A 19050-nucleotide genomic window follows, 5' to 3' on the forward strand; every position below is an offset into this window, starting at 1 on the left:
AGAGATGTTTTTTAAAATGCCCGTTCTCATTGATAAAATTTATTTTCACCAAAAATATTTTAATCCAAGTTTTGTTATCCTTGTCATTAGGTGTTTGAGAACAGAAACCTAAAGAAGTCTGTATGGAAAATGTATCTCACTAAAAGGTAAAAGGAGACGTTTCTTATTGGTAACGATATCATGATCTCTTTCAAAAACTTTTAATGAGCTTAAAATAGCTCCAAAACAATAACATTGCTTGGATTATTGTTAATCATGTGTTCTTTGGACAAACATTTATTGATTACCAGGCACTGTGCTAGGCAGCCTCAAGAAGTTCACAGAGGACATTGAGAAGTTTTGATCTGTCAGCAAGTTTCAAAGGATTTCAGTGTGCTTTTTGTGTAGAGAGGAGACGCTTCTGGCCATTTCAGGTCTTCTTGCTCTCTTCCTCTTCCCAACTGCTAGCTGGTGTAAAACTCCTACACATGTTTGTAGAATATGGAAATAAAATTAGAGGCCTGCCATAGTGTAAGCAAGATAAGCAATAGTGCACCTTCCCACCCGCTGCCCCTCCTCCCCAGTTGAGTTCTGGAGCTGTACTATCACCAAGCGACACCACTAAGGTGCACCCTCAGGGAACCTATTACTGCCTGTTTGTCAGGATGCTGCTGAGAGGTCGTTGTCCATCCCGCCTTCTTATGAAGACCCTCAAGAATCTCTTTTTAAAACCAAGTACAAAAAAACCACAAAATAAAAACCCCAAGTACCAGCCTAAGGTACCACGGTTAGTATGTGCCTGCAGGAACTGTTCACACGATTCTGAAGCTGCAGCCTAAACTTAAAGCAAGCTTGGAGGAGCCTTCTAAGCACATGTTATAACATTATCTGAATGTCTCATTCTTAAGCTTTTTCATTTGCAAAGCAAATGAAGTATTCAGTCCTCCTTCAGAAGTTGAACAAATGTGTGGGAAAATGATTATGAAGAGGCTACTTCAAAAAGAACCTGTTTCCTCTCAGCATTTATCTTGGGCTTCCTGTGACCCAGTCTTCAAGTTACTTTTATCAACGTTATCAGAACATCACTTTGTCTTACCCAAACACGTTTATGGCTCTGACTAAAGAATATGACAGATCAGACATTCTTCTACACCTGCTCCCCTCCCCTACCCCTTTTGAGAGGGCTGGGGAAATTTTAGTTTTTAATCAAAGACTTTATTTCTCCAGTTTTACAAAGGAATTTAACTGGGACTTTACAACTGAATAAAATATTTCTCAGAGTTGATACCAATCTTCACAAGAGGATATTGCCTAACCCAACCTACCAGAGTCATTACAGAAATATTAAGTTTGCCTTGATTTCTACTCCATCATGAGTTATGCCACTCAGTCACCAGGTGTCTTCTGTACTTACTGTGGACCCATGCTGTGCTGAGTAGAAGGTCCTTGCAAAGCTCATGACCATGAAAGTGGAGAATGACAGTGCAGCATGTTGAGGGCTGTAGTGAAGGAGAGTGAATGGTGAGCTACCAGGCACAGCATTCCTCCCTAGCAGCTGACACGGTGTTAGAGACTGAACGTTGAACTAGGAAGAAGTTGACACGAAGGATGGATTAGAAGAGAAACACTAGAGAGCTGAGGAGAGAATGTCTGAGTGCTCGGGGCAAAGACAGCTAACTAGGAGGTTTTAGTACTCCACCCGGGAATGGAGCTCCAATTGAACTGATGACTTGAACCGGGAAATGGGCTCTGAGACTAGAGAAAAGTGCTTGCCTTGCCCTCAGTGGAAGGTGGTAGGAACTGCGAGGCTAACCTTGTATGCTGGGAGGCCAGGCCATGAGAAAGCTGTACCTTGCACTCTGCCCTGAAATTCCCCCTTCTCAGATGATTTGGGCACCCTGAGAAGCTGACCAAGATGACATGCAGATGAGGGTGGGAAACCTGGACAGGGCACTGGCTAATAGCAACAAAAGAGTCCCTGGGGCATTTTTATCAGAGGCCGGCATTTATAACTTGCCCAAGAATGTTTCAATGAAAGACGTTCAGCCATAGATCTGAGCAAAATGTTTTTTTCTTTCATTCGTTTATTCAATAAGTATTTATTACCTACAAATACCAGTTAGAGATAGAATATATTCATAGGTAAAAGGTGGAAGTAGCTGATAGCAGGGAGGGAGGGGATCAGCCTTTGCTCTCAGTGTCACACATTCCATGCACAGATAAGAGACACGTCCCATGAAGTAGGTATGGGCTGTAACTAAGTTTCCTAAGTGAATGTGCTTAAGCGACAAGCATCTCAACTTTCACTTAATCCTGAAGTTTCTTCACTCATTCTTCTTATGTATGTCCTCCTTGATTCATGTTCTCTCACTCCCTTGGTAAACTCCAGGGCTTACTGTTGGGTATTTCTGTCCGTGGCAGACCTGCCTGGAGCCTGCATATGTCCCTTCTATGGCCTGCTCTAAATCTTTCTTCCGACTGCCTTTCCTTTTACCATTCTGGCCTCATACACAAACTATAACCCACAAGTCATATCCTGTGGCAGACTACAGCTCACATTAGCCATTGAATGCAAATGAGTCTCAATCAAAGAAGAAAGGAAATTAAAATTTTCATTGTGGCCTTAGAAGGCTCCATGACTCTCTTAGTTACTTGTTGCCCTTGGCATGCTGGTATTTTATGTGGGCAGGGTGAAACTGGCTGTGGTCAGGGTGAGACTTTAAGCTTTTGATTTGTTCCCTTATTTTGAAAGGGTTAAAAAGATGTTGCATGTTTTGGTATAATTTTAGTACTAGTATTAATTTTTGTCATATGTGTGTGAGCAAGAATGAAAAGAGAATGCTCATTCACTGTTACTAGATCCATATTCTTGCAGAGAACATGTCTTTAAAAGGCAAATTTCAATGACTTGACACTTCTTTTTCTCCTTTAATTTTTTAAAATAACAGCTTTACTGAGATATGTCACATACTATAAAATTCATCCTTTTAAGTATATAATTCAGTGGTTTTTAGTATTTTCACAGAGTTGTACAACCATTATTGACTATCTCATATCATAACATTTTCCTTGCTCCCAAAAGAAACCCTATGTCTATTAGCAGTCATTCCCTCTTCCTTCATCCCCGCAGCCCCTAGCAACCAATATTCTACTTTTTGCCTCTATGGATTTGCCTCTTCTGGGCATTTCATATGAATAGAATCATACCATATGTGACTTTTGTGTCTGGCTTCCTTGATTTAGCATAGCGTTCCCAAGGTTCATCCATACTGTAGCATGTGTCGGTACTTTTCTTTTTATTGCCAAATAATATTTCATTGTATGGCTATACCACGTTTTGTTTATCCATTTATCAGTTGATTGACATCTGGGTTGTCTCTACTTTTTTGCTATAAATGAATAATGCTGCTATGAACATTTGTATAGAGGTTTTTGTGTGGACATATGTTTTCAGTTCTCTTGGTGTAGATACCTAGGATTAGAATTACTGGATCATATAGTAACTATGTTTAATCTTTTGAGGAACTACCCCACTGTTTTCCAAAATGGCTACCATTTTCCAATCGTACCAGCAATGTATGACAGTTCTAGTTTTTCCACATCTTCACCAACATTTGTTATTGTCTGTCTTTTTAATTTTAGTACTTTAACTTTTAAAAACATTTTACCACTTATGCACATGGTCACACACACAGACTTTAAATAGAAAGCCAAAAATCTCCTGCCCTGCTTTCACTGTTTCTTATCCCAAGTCCCATTCCCAACAGTCCACCCTCCCTTTTTTGTTTTTAGTTTTTCTGGTGGTTACCATTATAATTCCAAAGATTTCTTGATTTACTTACTATTGGTTTTACTTTATTGGTTTTTTCACTTTTTATTATAAAAACTTTCAAACACGTGTAAAAGCAGAGTAGTGTAATCAACCGTCACGTACCCATCCCCAACTACAACATTCATCAATTACTGACCACCTTGCCAACTATTTTTTTTATCAACTTTAGATATTTTGTATTGATTTCCCCATTGAAAAGTGAGAGTTTACCTTATTTATACTGCCCCTTCCAAATTTTTTATAGTAAGTTATTTTTAGATCTTCTTTCACGTTTCCAAGTTTGAATAAATACTTAAGTCTCTTGTTCTTATTCCATCAACCTTAGACAGTGTTGGTGCCCCCCCTCTCTTTCTTTCCTTTTACCTCTCAATCATTTTGAGCTATTCCTTTTCTATTGTCAGTTTGATAGAATTTAGTCTGTTCTGTAACCATAATTAAGTCTTCCATGCTTTGTCTATTGGTTGGTTCGAAGGCTTGAGAATCAAAAGAATTTACATTATTAGGACATTAAATATTGTTCACTGCAGTGCCAGATAGTGTGCTAGAATTATTTCCCCACCGTGGACTCAATATAGCAACCCTTGTGCCAATGGGAAAAGAATGTTCTAAGCATTTAGTTGACACTTTTAAAATTCAGAAATACTTGATAGTCAGTGGGACTTATGGACCCACTCTGCAAGCTCTTTTAATTATCATTTACATCTTGTGTGGCCTTGTATTCTTTAATCATTTCATGCATTATGTCCCCAATGAGAGAGGGAACTCCGTGAGAGGGAAGTGGTCTTTCCTTTTTAATTCCCACACCAATTTTAGTCTCTCAGTAAATTAAATTGGTTTCCCCAAAAGTTGGCAAGTAAATATAGTCTATGCCATTAAAATGACATCATGCTGTCAGATTCTGCAAATACTTTATTTTATGATGAGTTATAAATATATAAATATTTTTAAAATAAGGCTATTAAAAATTCATAAATTAAAATATTCAGCTTCAACACTTTGAGTATTTCTCCTTCATAATCGTCTTTAGCCTTTCCAAGAAGTCTTTCAACGTACTCTTCTTGGCTTCATTCACAGAACAAGTCTACAAAAGAAACATTTCATTAGTTTGCATTGCTAAGTATTTGAGTCTTGCTCATGCCTGTCTACCTGGGTCAAGCCTATGCTGCCACTTGCCACCTGAACAATGATCCAACCAGGCCCTCCAGTCTGGCTTGACTCTGCCACTAGGCCAACAGGGTTTGCCTGTTTTCGGTGCATGCTACTTACACTCCTAGAAATGGCCACTGTACCATCACTAACTGTCTGCCTTCAGGGTGTGGCCATCCCTGGAGAGGTGTGTCACAGCTAGGTTCTGCTCAGGGGCGTAACATGAAGGTGGAGGCTCAGACCTGCCTGCTGCCATCTTGAGCCCGTGGCCATCTGGACTGCTGAGAGAGAGATTCAGTCCATTTGCCCCCCTGCCCATTAACCAGAAACATCATAGCTTGGCAGCCCTTCAGGTGGAAAGGATTCCTGGTACCTACCACCAGGCCACTGCTTCAGTTTGAATCTCAGCTCTACCAAATTATTAATTGCATTGCTTAAGACAAACTACTTCGTTTATAAAAACTCCAGTTTCCTCCTTTGTAAAAAGGGAACAATAGTGCCTACTTCCTAAGATAATTAAGAGGCTCAAAAGAGACAATGAGTGTAGTGTCATCTCCCTGTTCTATTACCTTGTAAATAAGGCAGCAGGGAGGGGATGAATGTCCCCAATTCCTCTACTTGGCATTAGATAACATCTACTCTTGGCTCTGCCTCGTTCCTACCATCAGTTCTCCCCTCTTACTGGATCATTCCCACTGGTATACTGACATGCTCCATATAGACCTCACCTTAAAAGAACTTCCTTCGTGCCATACCTGCCCTTCAGCTATTGTACTATTTCTCTGTGACGTTATAGGAAAGCACCTCGAAGGAGTTTTTATACTCAGTGCCCCTTTCTTTTCACTCCTCCCCACCCCCATTCTCTATGGAATCCACTCTAGTCAGGCTTTCATTCCCGAATCTCCATTTATATCAGCATCACCGGTAACCTCCCTCATGACAAATCCAGTGGCCATTCTCAGTGTTCATCGTTCTTGACCTTTTAGTACATTTGACACAGTTGATCACTCCCTTCTTCTTAAAAGAATTTCTTCACTTGCCTTCTGGGGTGCCACGCATTCTTTGACTTCTCCTACTTCACTGGCTACTTCTCAGTCTCTTTCGCTGGACCCTCCTCTTCCTGACCTCTATATGTTAGAGTGCCTCTGGGCTCAGTCCTCGGATTTTGTTCTTTCTCTATGTGACTTTATTTTTTTTTTAAAAAGCCTCCCTGCTTCTTTTTTTTTTTTAATTTATTTATATATTTTTGGCTGCATTGGGGCTGCGTTGGTTCTTCGTTGCTACATGTGGGCTTTCTCTGGTTGCGGTGAGCAGGGGCTACTCTTCCTCGCGGTGCGCGGGCTTCTCATTGCCGTGTCTTCTCTCGTTGCGGAGCACGGGCTCTAGGCGTGTGGACTTTAGTAGTTGTGGCTCGCGGGCTCTAGAGCGCAGGCTCAGTAGTCGTGGCACACAGGCCTAGTTGCTCAGTGGCATGTGGGATCTTCCCGGACCAGGGCTCGAACCCATGTCCCCTGCATTGGCAGGCGGATTCCCAACCACTGCGCCACCAGGGAAGTCCAGGCCTGTGGCTTTAAACAACATCTTTCTAAGAACTCTTCACTTAATATCGCAAGTTCTGACATCTCCCTTAAGCTTCAGACTTTTTCAACAAGCTTATCAACATCTTCACGTGACTATTGAGTAGGTACCTCAGACTTACTATGTATAAATATAAAATTCAACTCCTGACCTTAAGCTCAGCCTCCAGCCCTGATCACCCCCAGTCTTCCATATCTGTTAACAGCACCAACCATTTCCCAAGGGGCCCAGGCTAGGAACCAGGAGGCCACCTTTTACTGTTTCCCTCACCCCCACAATAGATGTGTCAGCAAGTTCTTCTGGCTCTATTTGTGGTTACATCCCAAATCTAACGATGTCTGCCACTTCCACCCTGTCACACCCACCATCATCTCCAGGCTGGAATACTGTGGTAGCCTCTCAGCAGGCCATCTTGCTTCTATGCTTACCCCTACTCAGTCTATTTACTGCACAGTAGCCAGAAGGGTCATTTTAAAAATTACATAAATCAGATCGTGGTCTCTGCCTTGCTTAAAACCCTGTGGGAGTTTCCCACCATGCTTGGGGCAGAATCCACAGGCCCTGTGTGATCTCCTATTAAAATCCTCCTCCCTCACTCTGATCCAGGCCCTCCTGTTGATCTTTGAACACATGAAGCTCATTTCTACCTTAGGGCCTTTGCACAGCTGTTCCCTCTGCCTGGAATGTTCCTTCCAAATTAGTAACATGGCCGGCTCTGTCACTTAATTCAAATATCCGCTCAGATGATGTCACCAACTACTAAGTCAGCCTTCTCCCTCATGACCCCTGTATGTTCTTTATATGTTCTGTATTTTTCTTCATGGCACTTACCACTACTGGAATCATATGCTTGTTTGCTTTTCTCACTCACCCATTACAACATTCTGTAAGAGCAAGAACTGTATCCCCAGTGCCTAGAACAGCACCTGTAAGCAACACTCACAGAGCCTCAACAAATATTTGTCGAATGAATGAATGGGTTGATTAACCAAGGGTACTACTATTCATAAGGAGAAATATCTTAGAAGTAAGGCTGCCATCCATTGGAAGGCAAGCTGTTGGCATAATGCAGCTTACCATGTTTGCCATGCTGCTGAGGTTCCTGTGAAGTCCATTCAGGGGTTTGTTCAAGCACTTGTGGTATCCGTAGATATGCCGAAGCACAGTCGCGGCCCTGCAGAAAGTTTCCTTCTCAGTTGTGTTCTAGAAAGAGAAATTCCACAGATAGCCACTACTAGCTCGATTTTGAACATTGGAGAGAGATGTTACCTTCTGATTTCTTCTTTCCAGAAGGACAAGTGGAAAAGGTGAATGTGCTCAACTGTGGATCAGGTATTCAAGTATTCCTGCCATGTGAATGGAGGCTGCCCATCACAGTAAACAACCTCTTCCAGTTACTTGCAAATGCAGCAGGCTTTTCCTGAAACCTCCCAATTTCTTTTCCCTTGGAGGGTTTTGCTGAAGGGGTACCTGAATCAAGTCACTCAACTAAGTAAATGGGAGAGTGGGGATTTGCATGCGGGGCCATCTGTCTACAACCCATGTCTGTTTCTTTACCCCATGCAAGCTCTTCTTTCTGTGGATGCAGTTGTATGTACATCAGCTCGTAATCAGAGTCTGTCTGCTCTCTCTTATTCCTGTAATTTATAGTTTTTGAATCCAGGTTCCCTGGAAATCCCACATGTTTGTTGAATAAATGAATGCCCATCCTTTGGCCTGGACAGTGCCACTTTGGCCAGCACTCTCCATTTAACCCTCCCCCTGGGAAGTAGCAGTGTGAGGAGATAAGACATGTCCCCACACAGCTAGAGGTGAGTGCCAGGATCAGAGCTAGGTGCCCCAGGAGTCTGGCCTGGGGAGATGAGGGGCAGCTTCTCAGAAAGGGTGCTGGGCCTTGGACAGAGTTTATGTTAGGGGCTTCTAGGCTCGAATGTGCAGGGTCAGAACCTCCTTGGAATACTGGCAGCCCTGGTGTGAGTCTGGCCACATGGCTCTTCCTGGGGACCTTTGAGCCTCAGAAGAGGGCTTGTACAAGTGGGAAACCAGCTCTTTTTGAGGACCTGGGAGAGGGAATGTGTCTTGGCCTCGTCAGGCCTGGTGTGTCCTCCCTCTCTCCACTGAAGAACAAAGGCCCGGAGCCTGGAGGGTGTCTTAGCTTGAGCCCAGTCCAGCTCAGATAAACCTGTCTCCAGCCTCTGCCAGGACCTGCTCTTGTTCCTTGCCACTCAAAATGTGGCCCATGAAGCAGCAGCGTGGGCGTCACCTGGGAACTTGTTAGAAATGCAGAATCTCAGACCTCCCTCTGGACCCACTGAGTCACAATGTGCATTAACAGGATCTCCAGGGGATTTATATGAAAAGCACTGTCCAAGCAGCTTTTTAGGTTCTTCCATATTTTTTCTGATTACCAAACTTTTTACTATAAAAGTAATATACATTCAACAAAAGTGAATTCACTCATTATCCCATTAGCCAGAGAGAACTACTGTTAAGATTTTGGTAAATATCTCTCCAGATTTTTTTAATATATATATATATATATATATATATATATATATTTTTTTTTTTTTGCAATAGGGACCAACTATTGATACTCTTTTATAACCTTTTTACACTTAACATATAGTACTAGCAATTTCTTAAATCATTCAGTAATGTTTAAGAACGTGATTGAGAGCTGTGTACGAACCTAGGGCATATTTGTGCCATAGTTGATCAATCCCCTATCACTGCAGTTTTTTGCTTCTGTAAATTAAGTGGCAGCAATTCATCTGTATAAATCTTTGCGTTCATCTCTTATTTCTTTAGGCTAAATTCTAGGAGTGCAGTTCATATTTTAGGGTTTTTCCAGGAAGATCTTGACCCAGACCGAGGCGCCAGAATCCTAGACTACGAAAGCTTCTCCTTTCCGCTCTGGAGCTTGATGGCCCATGGGCAGGGCCTTTGGAAGGACATGTATGTACTTAATGAAGTACATGTCCTTCCAAAGGGCATATACTCTGGCTGGAAATTTAAGAGCAGCGCCAGTATCTCTGGGCTCTGGGAGTCAAGAAACTTCCCATAAATCACCATACCTCTGGGGGGCTTTGTGGGTGAGCAGAGGTGGCGAGGCCAAGGAGAAGGCAGACACTAGCTGAGTATGCAGATGGAGGCAGACGCCTGTGTTGCTGGAGAGAGAACAATGAGGTTCAAGAATGCCAAAAGGAGAAGAGATCCTTTGCTTATTTTTCCATCAAAATCTGATGAGCCTTTTCTAAAACGTTGGCTAGGAGCTTAGAAATTATACTGTCTCAGTTTTGAGTATGTAGCCATTTAAGGTAGGAAAACACCCTCTAAAGATATTTTTCAGGGACTTCCCTGGCGGTCCAGCGGTTAAGACTTCGCCTTCCAGTGCAGGGGGTTGCGGGTTCGATCCGTGGTCGGGGAGCTAAGATCCCACATGCCTTGCAGCCAAAGAACCAAAACATAAAACAGAAGCAATATTGTAACAAATACAATAAAGACTTTAAAAATGGTCCACATGAAAAAATCTTTAAAAATAACTAAAAAGATATTTTTCAAAAGACTTTCTAAAGGTGATTAGGATAAGTATAGAAAAGAGTTTGAATCAAATGGAAAACTTTTAAAAGAAGGAATTCTAAAGGCAGTTTTAGTTAAAGGCCTTAATGTTTTAGTTCCATTGGCATTGCGGCAACAGGATGACACTCTGACCGCCCACTTTTTTGACAGCTTGTCCAGCTGTCGCTGCCTGAATGTGCCTTGCTTAGCTCAGAGAGCACACTTTGAGGAGTCACACGGACTCTGCAGTTCAGAACTGCTCAGGAAAGAGGCTCAAAAGGGAGGCCTGGTCTCTTGCCAGATAGAAGCCCACCCCTCATGGGAATACAGCAGTGGTGGCACACCACTTGGGAGACTTCTTCTGTGCAGGGATTCTACTAGAGTTCTAACTTGGGTCTTGACTAGCTTCACTTAAAGACATACAGATCCACCCTGTATGTATTGTGTTCATTATCTCCACTTAGGCCCAGATTTAGTCAGCGAATGTGATATATGAAAAAATCCTCTACTTTCACTTTTAAAAAAAGATTTGAGGGTTGGAATAGAGCTCTCTGAAAAATTATGGACTTTTGCTCCCTTTGGTAGTAGGAAATACCTCCAACTAATGGTCCACCCAAGAAGTCTTTCCTAGGCCAGCCAGCTTGCTTGCTTTCCACCTTGCTCTTCCTCAGACCACCTAACTTCAGAGACACTCGGGAGGCATTGCATGTGGAACCCAGGATTTAGATCAGCACATTCTTCCAGCATTTGCCAAGAGCAGGATGCCACCCAATTTGGGCATAATGGAACTCTTGATCCCCAAAAGCACTAAAATGAATATGCTGGATTTTGGAAACATGTTCTTCTTGAGAACACAAAGAAGTAACTTTTCCTCCCACATAGCACCTTTGTGGGTTTTGAAAATAACAACCTTTCTTTGTTCTGAAGTATCTTAATAGATAAGTAAGCAGTGCTGAGTCTTTGAGGAAAAGAGAAGAATGGAAAAATGAGATTGTTAATCCAGGAGGAATAGAAGCAGTTCGGGAGAAGGCGTGAGATAGGTAAGAGTGAAGGAAGGCAGCGGGGACTGGCCTGCACCTTGGCGGGGGTGAGGGCTGGCTGGGTCTTCTAGAGCAGCCCAGAGTGGGGTCGCACTGGGCTCGCAGTCATGGAGGGTTTGATCATTTCCTACCGCTGGCCCCTTTCTTAGAATGATTGCTTCTCTACAACCAGTTTTTGCCTTTAATCAAGAGTTATATCATACAATAACATTTTCCACTAACTCGAGAGTTGGATTCCAACCAACTTTCAAAATTGCTTTCAAATCTTCAGATGTAGAAACTGAGGCACAAAGAGGTGTGGAGACTTGCCAAAGGCCACATAGTTAGTTAATGGCAGAACTGGGGCTAAAGCCACAGACTGTCTCACTTCCAAACCCTCGGCACTTCTGCTGGGGCCCTGCCCTTGGCTTTGGTAGCACCCTCCCAGCAGTGCAGCCAACCTCTGGAGAGCCCAGAGCACAGCTCAGTGGACTCTTGGCTATTTTATTTCTATATATATACAATATTAATATATGAGATATATAAAGTATTAATACATTATATATATATAATATATAAATTTATATATATATATAAAATCTCCAAGTCCTTCCAACCTGCTGATGGACAGATACAGTCTGATACGGGATGAGATTCTGAAGGATAAAATTATATAATATGTATTATATAATATATATTATATGTTTATATTATATACTATTATATAATTATATTACAGTATTATATATCATTGTATATCCGACTCCTGGAATAATCTTTAATGAAGTGAGATAGTCCAGATAAAGGCCTGAAGACCAGCTTTGCTCACGAGCAGGACAGGCCTGCCCTGTGGCCTGGGTGCTGGGCTGTGGCCCTGCCCAACCCATAGGGCTTCACTCCTGGCCACGTTACCCTGTAGTACATGTGGAAAGCAGGTGGTTAGGAGACCACTGGTAAATTGAAGCTTTGGGTTTTTCATTCTCAGTTGTGTGTTTCCATGAAAACAGGAACTGATGTGCAGAAAGCTATTGATATGGCTGTAGTCATGTGTTTGTCAGAGAAAAATGCACTATCAGCTGTCAAATCTATCTCCTCCCACTGCAGATTGGGGGGCGGGGGTGAGATGCAGCAGGAGGAGGAAAGGTGAGATGCTCTGGCAGGAGCAGCTGGAGGCAGGGATATGTTGGCCCCTGTCCAGCAGGACAGTTCTGGACAAGCCAGAGGGGAGTTGGCAGGACAGAGCAAGCTGAGGGTCTCTGGACAGCCATGCCCGGAGCCGGTGGGCTGTTAGGTGACCAGGCTGCGGAAGAGGAGGGGCTCTGGCGATACCTTTTCTGTTGCCATAGGAAGTCTCTTAGACAAAATGAAAGCTCTCTCAACCTGTAATCTCAATATCTGTTTTTGTGCGAGTATTTGGTTTTTCAGAAATGTATGGGCCAGAAAAATTCTCTCCTTCAACAGCATTTATTGAGTGCCTCCTATATTCCAGGTGCTCGACCTGGGTTGGGTAAAATCCTAAAGAGCTTTTCCTGGACTGGGATCTGAATTATGACTGCAAAACCCAAGCTTTCTATTACACATCTTCTAAATCAAGTGAAACCAGAAACACCAAAATGTATTTGAGAGTAAAGATCAGAATTCTCAGTCTTTGAAAACGTTTCACCCATTATAGTTAATTTGGGCCTGTTCCCTTTATGTTAAAAAAAATTTCTTGTTCGAACACTTGTGGATGGCTCTCCTCACCAAGTCACCCATCTGCCAAAGCAGACCCGGGACAGCTCTTACCTTTGGGGCGGCAAAGACGTCTGCTACAGGCAGCTCCATGCACGAGTTCTTGGCCCAGGCAGGAACGAGAGAGCAAGAGACAAGAGTTACCTCCAACTGCACAGGGTAAGCCTTGCTGAGCAGCTCTGACTCCCTCAAACTGAGAAAACTTCCTGTGGTCCCTCGGGGAAAAAAAGTGCCAGGAGAAAAGTCTCCACACTGCTCCCCATCCTATCACCAACCACCAACTACCAACTCTCTAGAAGCTGTTATGTTCTTTTCACAGTCTAAGAAATACGCACAGCATCACCAGAACATCTGGAGAGATGGTGCCAGATAGCTTACTCACCTTTCTTGCTGTGAGGATGTTCAGCGTTTTGATGATCTCTTGTAAGGTAATATCGCACTTGTGTCCATGGACGAAGTTGCTGGTACATGCCAGTAAGCAGACTAGCATTGGGATCAGTTGGGAGGTGAGACCCATTAATAGATCTCTATTTGCACTGACAACGAGAGACAATCAGTTTACCGGGAGAAGCTAACAATGCAATTCTGACAAAGATATCTCTATATATAGATTTAAAATTGCTGAAACTGAGGGAAAATAAGTTTACATTGGAAATTTTCATTACACCAGGTTGTCAGTCATGTGGGACCAATCAGCGCCTCTCTTCCAGGAGAAAAAATGCCTCACAAAAACAGGTAAAATGTTCCTGTGAAATCAGACCAGTAGGAAAATGAAACCTTTTTTTTAAAATTAACTACAAAGTATCAGCATAGGAAATTACACCATAATTTGCTCTTTAGGTTAGTCTTATCAGCTTGGGGTTGCTGCTGGCTTTTTGCTTTGCATAGAAGGAAGAGGCCACAGGTGTCCGAATTTGTTTTAGTGCAGCCCTCCTGGGGAAAGATAGAGTAATATCAAGAAAGTTTGACTTGATTAGTATTTCAACCTGGCTTCTTCCAAGTATGGGTGGCATCTGGGAAACTCTCCTTTTGTGGAAAAGCTGATCTGGGGTTCTTTCTTTGGGTAGAAGGAAAGTAATAGGCACAGATTCTCTCCTGTCCTAGCACTCAGGCATGCCGTTCTTCCAAATTTAGGATTTTGGCCAAGGACTTGTAATATGAGGTGGGGCTTAGTTAGGGTCACATCAGGTCCATAGGTCTTTACCAATAAGGAGGCTCTAGGCAAAGTATGCCTATCCGGAGTTTTCAGGAATGACCACTTTGAGGGACTTCCCCTGGCGGTCCAGTGGTTAAGACTCAGCACTTCCACTGCAGGGGGCGAGGGTTCGATCCCTGGTCAGGGAACTATGATCCCACGTGCCATGTGGCAAAAAAATAAAAATTAAAAATAAAAGATAAAAGAGTAATTAAAAAAAAAAAAAAAGGAATGACCACTTTGAAAATGGAATTTAATTTAAATACAACCTCAGCTAATTAGGGAAAAAGAGCCATAATTTCTCAGATTTACCAATCAGTTGTCCTGACCAAGGTGCCACCACTTGCCCCGGCGTTTCAGTCTAATTTCTATGGACCTGGTGAGGCGCTGCACGCCCCCATTGTTCACTCAGATGCCTGCGCCCCAGCACGCGACTGCTTATTCCTCCCTGAGCCTTTCCTCCTCTTTCCTCTCCACTTCCCTTCTCTTGGTTTCTGACCTTCCTCTCCCTACTGATTTCCTCTGGAAGGTCACACAGAAAAGGTGACTGCTTAGGTCGTTCCTACGTTTTGGCTCTTATTGCAGTGATTTGTACTCCATGAAAGAAAGGATCTGGATAGTTGTATCAAAAAGGTCCTTGGACCATATTTAGGATCCTTCCATTGGGACTGTGCAGGGGATTTGCCGGACTCAGTGCAGTGACTTCTGACACCAACTGTGTGGAGTTGGGCCAAACCTCCCAGGTTAAGGGCACAGCCTCCACAAGACTGCCCTCACTTCATACACTGGCTGAAAATTTGGGAGTCCCCAGTCCACCTTCACTTCTGTCCAACTGGCTACCAGTTTGAGTTCCCACTATCCTCTCAGGTTCAATAATTTGCTAGAATGACTCACGGAACTCAGGGGAGCATTATACCTAAGGTTATAGTTTTATTACAGCAAAAGGATACAAACCAGACCCAGTCAAAAGAAGAGACACAGAGGGTGAGGTCTAGGAGGGCCCCAGACATGAAGCCTCCTCTGTCTTCTCTCCCTGGAGTCACAGCGTGTTGCTTCCGCAGCACCTTGATGTGTGACTCCACACAGAGCATGCCAACCAGGGCAGCTCATCGGAGCTTCGGTGTCTAGTTTTACTGGGGTGTCATTCAGTAGGCATAACTGATGGAATCCTTGGCCACTTGACTGACCTCATCCTCCAGCCCCCTCCCTGGAGGTCGGGCTGATATCACAGCAGCTTAATGGTGTGACCAGTCTCCACCTTGAGTGGCCTCATTAGCATAAACTATTAGGTCCTGCCACAAATAGCAAAGATACTCCTATAACTTGGAAAATCCCAAGGATTTAGGGGCTACCTCCCAGGAACTGGTGACAAAGACCTGTCAAATTCTTTGTTCAAGGGGTTTGGAGGTTACCTCCCAAGAGCCAGGACAAAGATCAGAGACCTCTCTGGGTAAGTTAATTCTTTTTTTTTTTTAATAGCTATTTCTTTTTTCCCCCAGTTTTATTGAGATATAACTGACATACAGCACTGTATGTTTAAGGTGTACGGCATAATGATTTATCTTATATATCGTGAAATGATTCCAATAAGTTCAGTTAACATCCATCATCTCATATAGATACAACAACAACAAAAAAAGAAAAAAATGTTTTTCCTTGTGATGAGAACTCTTAGGATTTACTCTCTCAACAACTTTAAAATACACCACACTGCAGTGTTAACTACAGTCACCATGCTGTATGTTACATCCCCAGTTCTTATTTACAACTGGAAGTTTGTACCTTTTGACTGCCTTCATCCAGTTGCCCCTCCTTCCACCCCCCACCTTTGGTAACTGCAAATCTGATCCCTTTTTCTATGAGTTTTGTTTTTTTAGATTCATATGTGAGATTATACAGTATTTGTCTATCTGAGTTTTCACTTCAGGTTCTACATTGTCACAAATAGCAGGATTCCCTTTTTTATGGCTGAATAATATTCCATTGTACATATACCACAACTTTTTTATCCATTTATCCATGATGGACACTTAGGATGTTTCCATATCTTGGCTATTGTAAATAATGCTGCTATGAACATGGGAGTGCAGATATCTCTTTGAGTTCGTGGTTTTCTTTCCTTTGGGTATATTCCTGGAAGTGAAATTGCTGGTTTGTATGGTAGTTGTATCTTTTAATTTTTTGAGGAACCTCCATACTGTTCTCCACAGTGGCTGCACCAATTTACATTCCCACCAACAGTGCATGAGGGTTCCCTTTTCTCCACATCCTTGCCAACATTCTCGTCTTTTTGATGATAGTTATTCTAACAGGTGTGATGTGATATCTCATTGTGGTTTTGATTTCCATTTCCCTGATGATTAGTGATGTTGAGTACTTTTTCATGAATTTGTTGGCCATTTGTTTATCTTCTTTGGAAAAATGTCTATACAAGTTCTTTGCCCATTTTAAAATTGGAGTATTTGTGTTTTTTGCTAGGGTAAGTTTATTCTTCGCTACACAAATGGGGGGGGGAATTAATAAGAAAGGGCAGCCTTCCTTCCAGGATAACTAGAGACTTCAAATCCATGTTAAATATTATTTGGAGTAAAATGGTGCATAGTCCTTTTTTAAGGAAATGTTCAAGTTAAAACGGGAGTAGCCTTGCAAGTGCAGACACACGGGACAAGAGTCTGGGGTGCAGAGCACACCCCTCAAAGCCTTGAGGTTTGAGGTGGAGCTGGAGAGGAGGAGAGGTCAGCAGAATCCCAGCATGCGTGGGAGGCAATAGAAAAGCTATCTACGTGTTCAACAGTTGTTTTTTGAGCCTTTGCTGAGGGCCGCACGGTGGGATCGGGGTTCTGGGGGCAAAGATGTGAGTCAGAAAAGGAATATAATTTGGGATCCATAGCTCAGAAGCAGAATACAGCTTCTTTTTTGCTTTGTTTCAATGGTTGGATGAGGCCAGGGAAAAAAAGGATAAACTCTCCAGACTGTCAGGAGTGACCAGAAGGTTCCCACCCTTCCTGCAGGGCGACACCATGGCAGCTGTGCATGTGGCTGGGTGTTCAGAGGCCAGGGAGGTGGGGGCCTGCGTGTCAGGGGCGGCAGCCAGCACCCAGCCACACGAGGACAGAGGCGAAGGAGCCTCTCTCAGCCTGCGGGAGTCGCGGGCCAGGATGGCGAAGCAGGTGGGGCGGCACTAAAGCACAGAGGGAAGTTGAAGACTGCTGGGCCCCGGCTGGGTCAGTCAGAGACTCCCTGAGCCCTGCTCCTCTTGTGTCAGCTGTGCCAGACAACACCCAGCAGAGCCCTTTCCAACTCCTCATGGGCTTCTTCATGAAAACAGTAATACTCCTCCGAGGGAGTGATACTTAGCAGAGATTGGAATAGGTAGGGGATGGCGGGGGGGTCGGTGCTAGGGCAGGGGGTCGGTGCTAGGGCAGTGGGAGGCCTAAAGGGGGGAGCTCCCCGAGGAACCAAAGAAAGCCAGTGGGCCTGGGAAGGGAACCAGGTAGAACACTGTGGCCGCCCTGTGAAGGAGGGAGCTGGTGTGGAGGGGAAGGCAGTGTGTGCTGTGGGTCTGGTGTTACTTAGCAGCAGTAGAGGGACCTGGAGTCAGTGGGAGCTGGCTGTTCTGAATCCCAGCTATGCCACTTACTCTCTGGGTGACTTGGAAAAGGGTGACCCTGTCCAGGCTTCTGCGTCAAATTAGGCTAATAATAGGGGTGTGGGAAGATGATCGGAGGTAATACATATAAAGTGTTTGGTGTGCCTGCCATGTAGGAAGCCCATAAGTGCCAACTGTCATTATCACCATTATCATTGTTATCATCATCATCATCATTATTATTAATAGCACTTAGGATTGGCTGAATATAGGGGTGGGGAAGAGGACCTCAGTTTTCTGGCCTGGGGAACCGCCATTCACAGAGATGGCCTTTGAGGAGGGAAGGAGGGTGGCGGAGGTGGGGCATGAACTGAGGCGCCTGCAGCTCTGAGCTGAGGAGGGTCTGCGTTGTAGACAGAGGACGAGGGGAAGCTAAGGGAACAGTGTTGCCCTGGATGGGAGGGCGAGGGAAGAGAGGGAACAGGAAATGACTGCGGCACTGGAAACACAGAAGGAGGGAGAGGAGGCAGGCAGCCAAGAGCCCGAGAGGGAGCCCAGGCGTGAGCCTCCGAGGACAAGTGAGTGGTCAGCAGCATCACGTGTTCCTCGGGGTCAGGCGAGACAGGGGCAGAAGGGCTTCTGCTGGATTTAGTGATGGGAGAAAATCGGCGACATCACTGAGGTGGCTTCTGGAGCACAGTAGGCTCACGAAGTGGAAGCAGTGGTGTAGATGCGTTTCGGAAGGCCAGCTATGTTGGGGTGCTAGTTGCGAGGGGTGGGGGATCACACACGATCAATAGTTGTTTTTTAAATGGGACACACGAGCACAGGCTTCCTCAGCTCTGTAAATGGCAACTCCATCCTTCAGGGTGCTCACACCATGGTGCAAACCTCCCGTGCCCCACACCCGATCTGCTGCCAAAGCCTCTGCCTTCAAACTGCAGCCCTGCTCAGAAGCAGGGCAGATGGGGCAGAGATGAGTTGCTAACTGTGGAAGTTGGGCAGTGGATACCTGGGAGTTACCAAGACTTACATGGATAGAAAAATTAAATATATGTTTAATATTTATATTTACGTATTATATAATATACATATATTTACAATGATTATACATCATATATAATGTTGATGTAAATAATGTATACAAATAAGTGTATATTATATAGATGACCCAGGTATCTCCAGAATCTGACCACATCCCACCCTCCACTGCCACGTCCACCGTCATTTCCCACCTGGTTTCCACAGGAGCCTCCTGACTAGTCGTTCCGCCCCACCCTTGTCTCCGCGGTCTGTTCTTCACACAGCAGCCCGTGTCGCTCCATCACACCTAGAGCTGGAGCAAAGCCCAGTCCTGCCCGTGCTCTGCTCAGCCACACGAGTGCTTGCTATTGCTAAGACTTTGACACTCGCTGTCCCCTCT

The 19050-nt window shown here is 44.0% G+C and overlaps 2 protein-coding genes across 3 annotated transcripts in view; one reads left to right on the plus strand and one right to left on the minus strand.

The window, feature by feature from the left end:
* Window positions 1-15476, plus strand: part of KIF3A (kinesin family member 3A) — an 88715-nt gene extending 73239 nt beyond the window's left edge. The window contains exons 17-21 of one of the 2 annotated variants that reach the window (XR_014261865.1): window positions 91-146; window positions 11021-11133; window positions 13163-13271; window positions 13514-13578; window positions 15436-15476. Coding sequence is in view for 1 of the 2 variants with exons in the window: in XM_082455333.1 (XP_082311459.1) it covers window positions 91-112 (22 nt within the window). In the remaining variant the exon portion in view is untranslated. Of the gene's footprint in view, window positions 1-90; window positions 147-11020; window positions 12940-13162; window positions 13272-13513; window positions 13579-15435 lie in introns of those variants that run through there. The other variant, XM_082455333.1, reaches the window with a different exon arrangement.
* Window positions 124-13578, minus strand: IL4 (interleukin 4). Its single transcript, XM_082455378.1, has 4 exons — window positions 13226-13578; window positions 12898-12945; window positions 7613-7738; window positions 124-4892 (listed from the first exon to the last, which is right to left on the minus strand). Exons 1-4 carry the CDS (start codon window positions 13358-13360, stop codon window positions 4800-4802), a joined length of 402 nt encoding a protein of 133 aa, XP_082311504.1. The 5' UTR covers window positions 13361-13578; the 3' UTR covers window positions 124-4799.
* Window positions 15477-19050: the final 3574 nt, after the last annotated feature.

This window comes from Balaenoptera physalus, assembly GCF_965194825.1.
Source record: "Balaenoptera physalus genome assembly, chromosome: 3".
Taxonomy (NCBI): domain Eukaryota; kingdom Metazoa; phylum Chordata; class Mammalia; order Artiodactyla; family Balaenopteridae; genus Balaenoptera; species Balaenoptera physalus.

Excerpts from the sequence above, each read along its gene's own strand:
- IL4 (XM_082455378.1), bottom strand. The coding sequence starts at position 13,360 with ATGGGTCTCACCTCCCAACTGATCCCAATGCTAGTCTGCTTACTGGCA. Across the intron at positions 7,739-12,897 it reads ACGTCTTTGCCGCCCCAAAG|AACACAACTGAGAAGGAAAC; the intron begins GTAAGAGCTGTC and ends TTCTCTTTCTAG. Across the intron at positions 4,893-7,612 it reads TCAGCAGCATGGCAAACATG|ACTTGTTCTGTGAATGAAGC; the intron begins GTAAGCTGCATT and ends TTTCTTTTGTAG.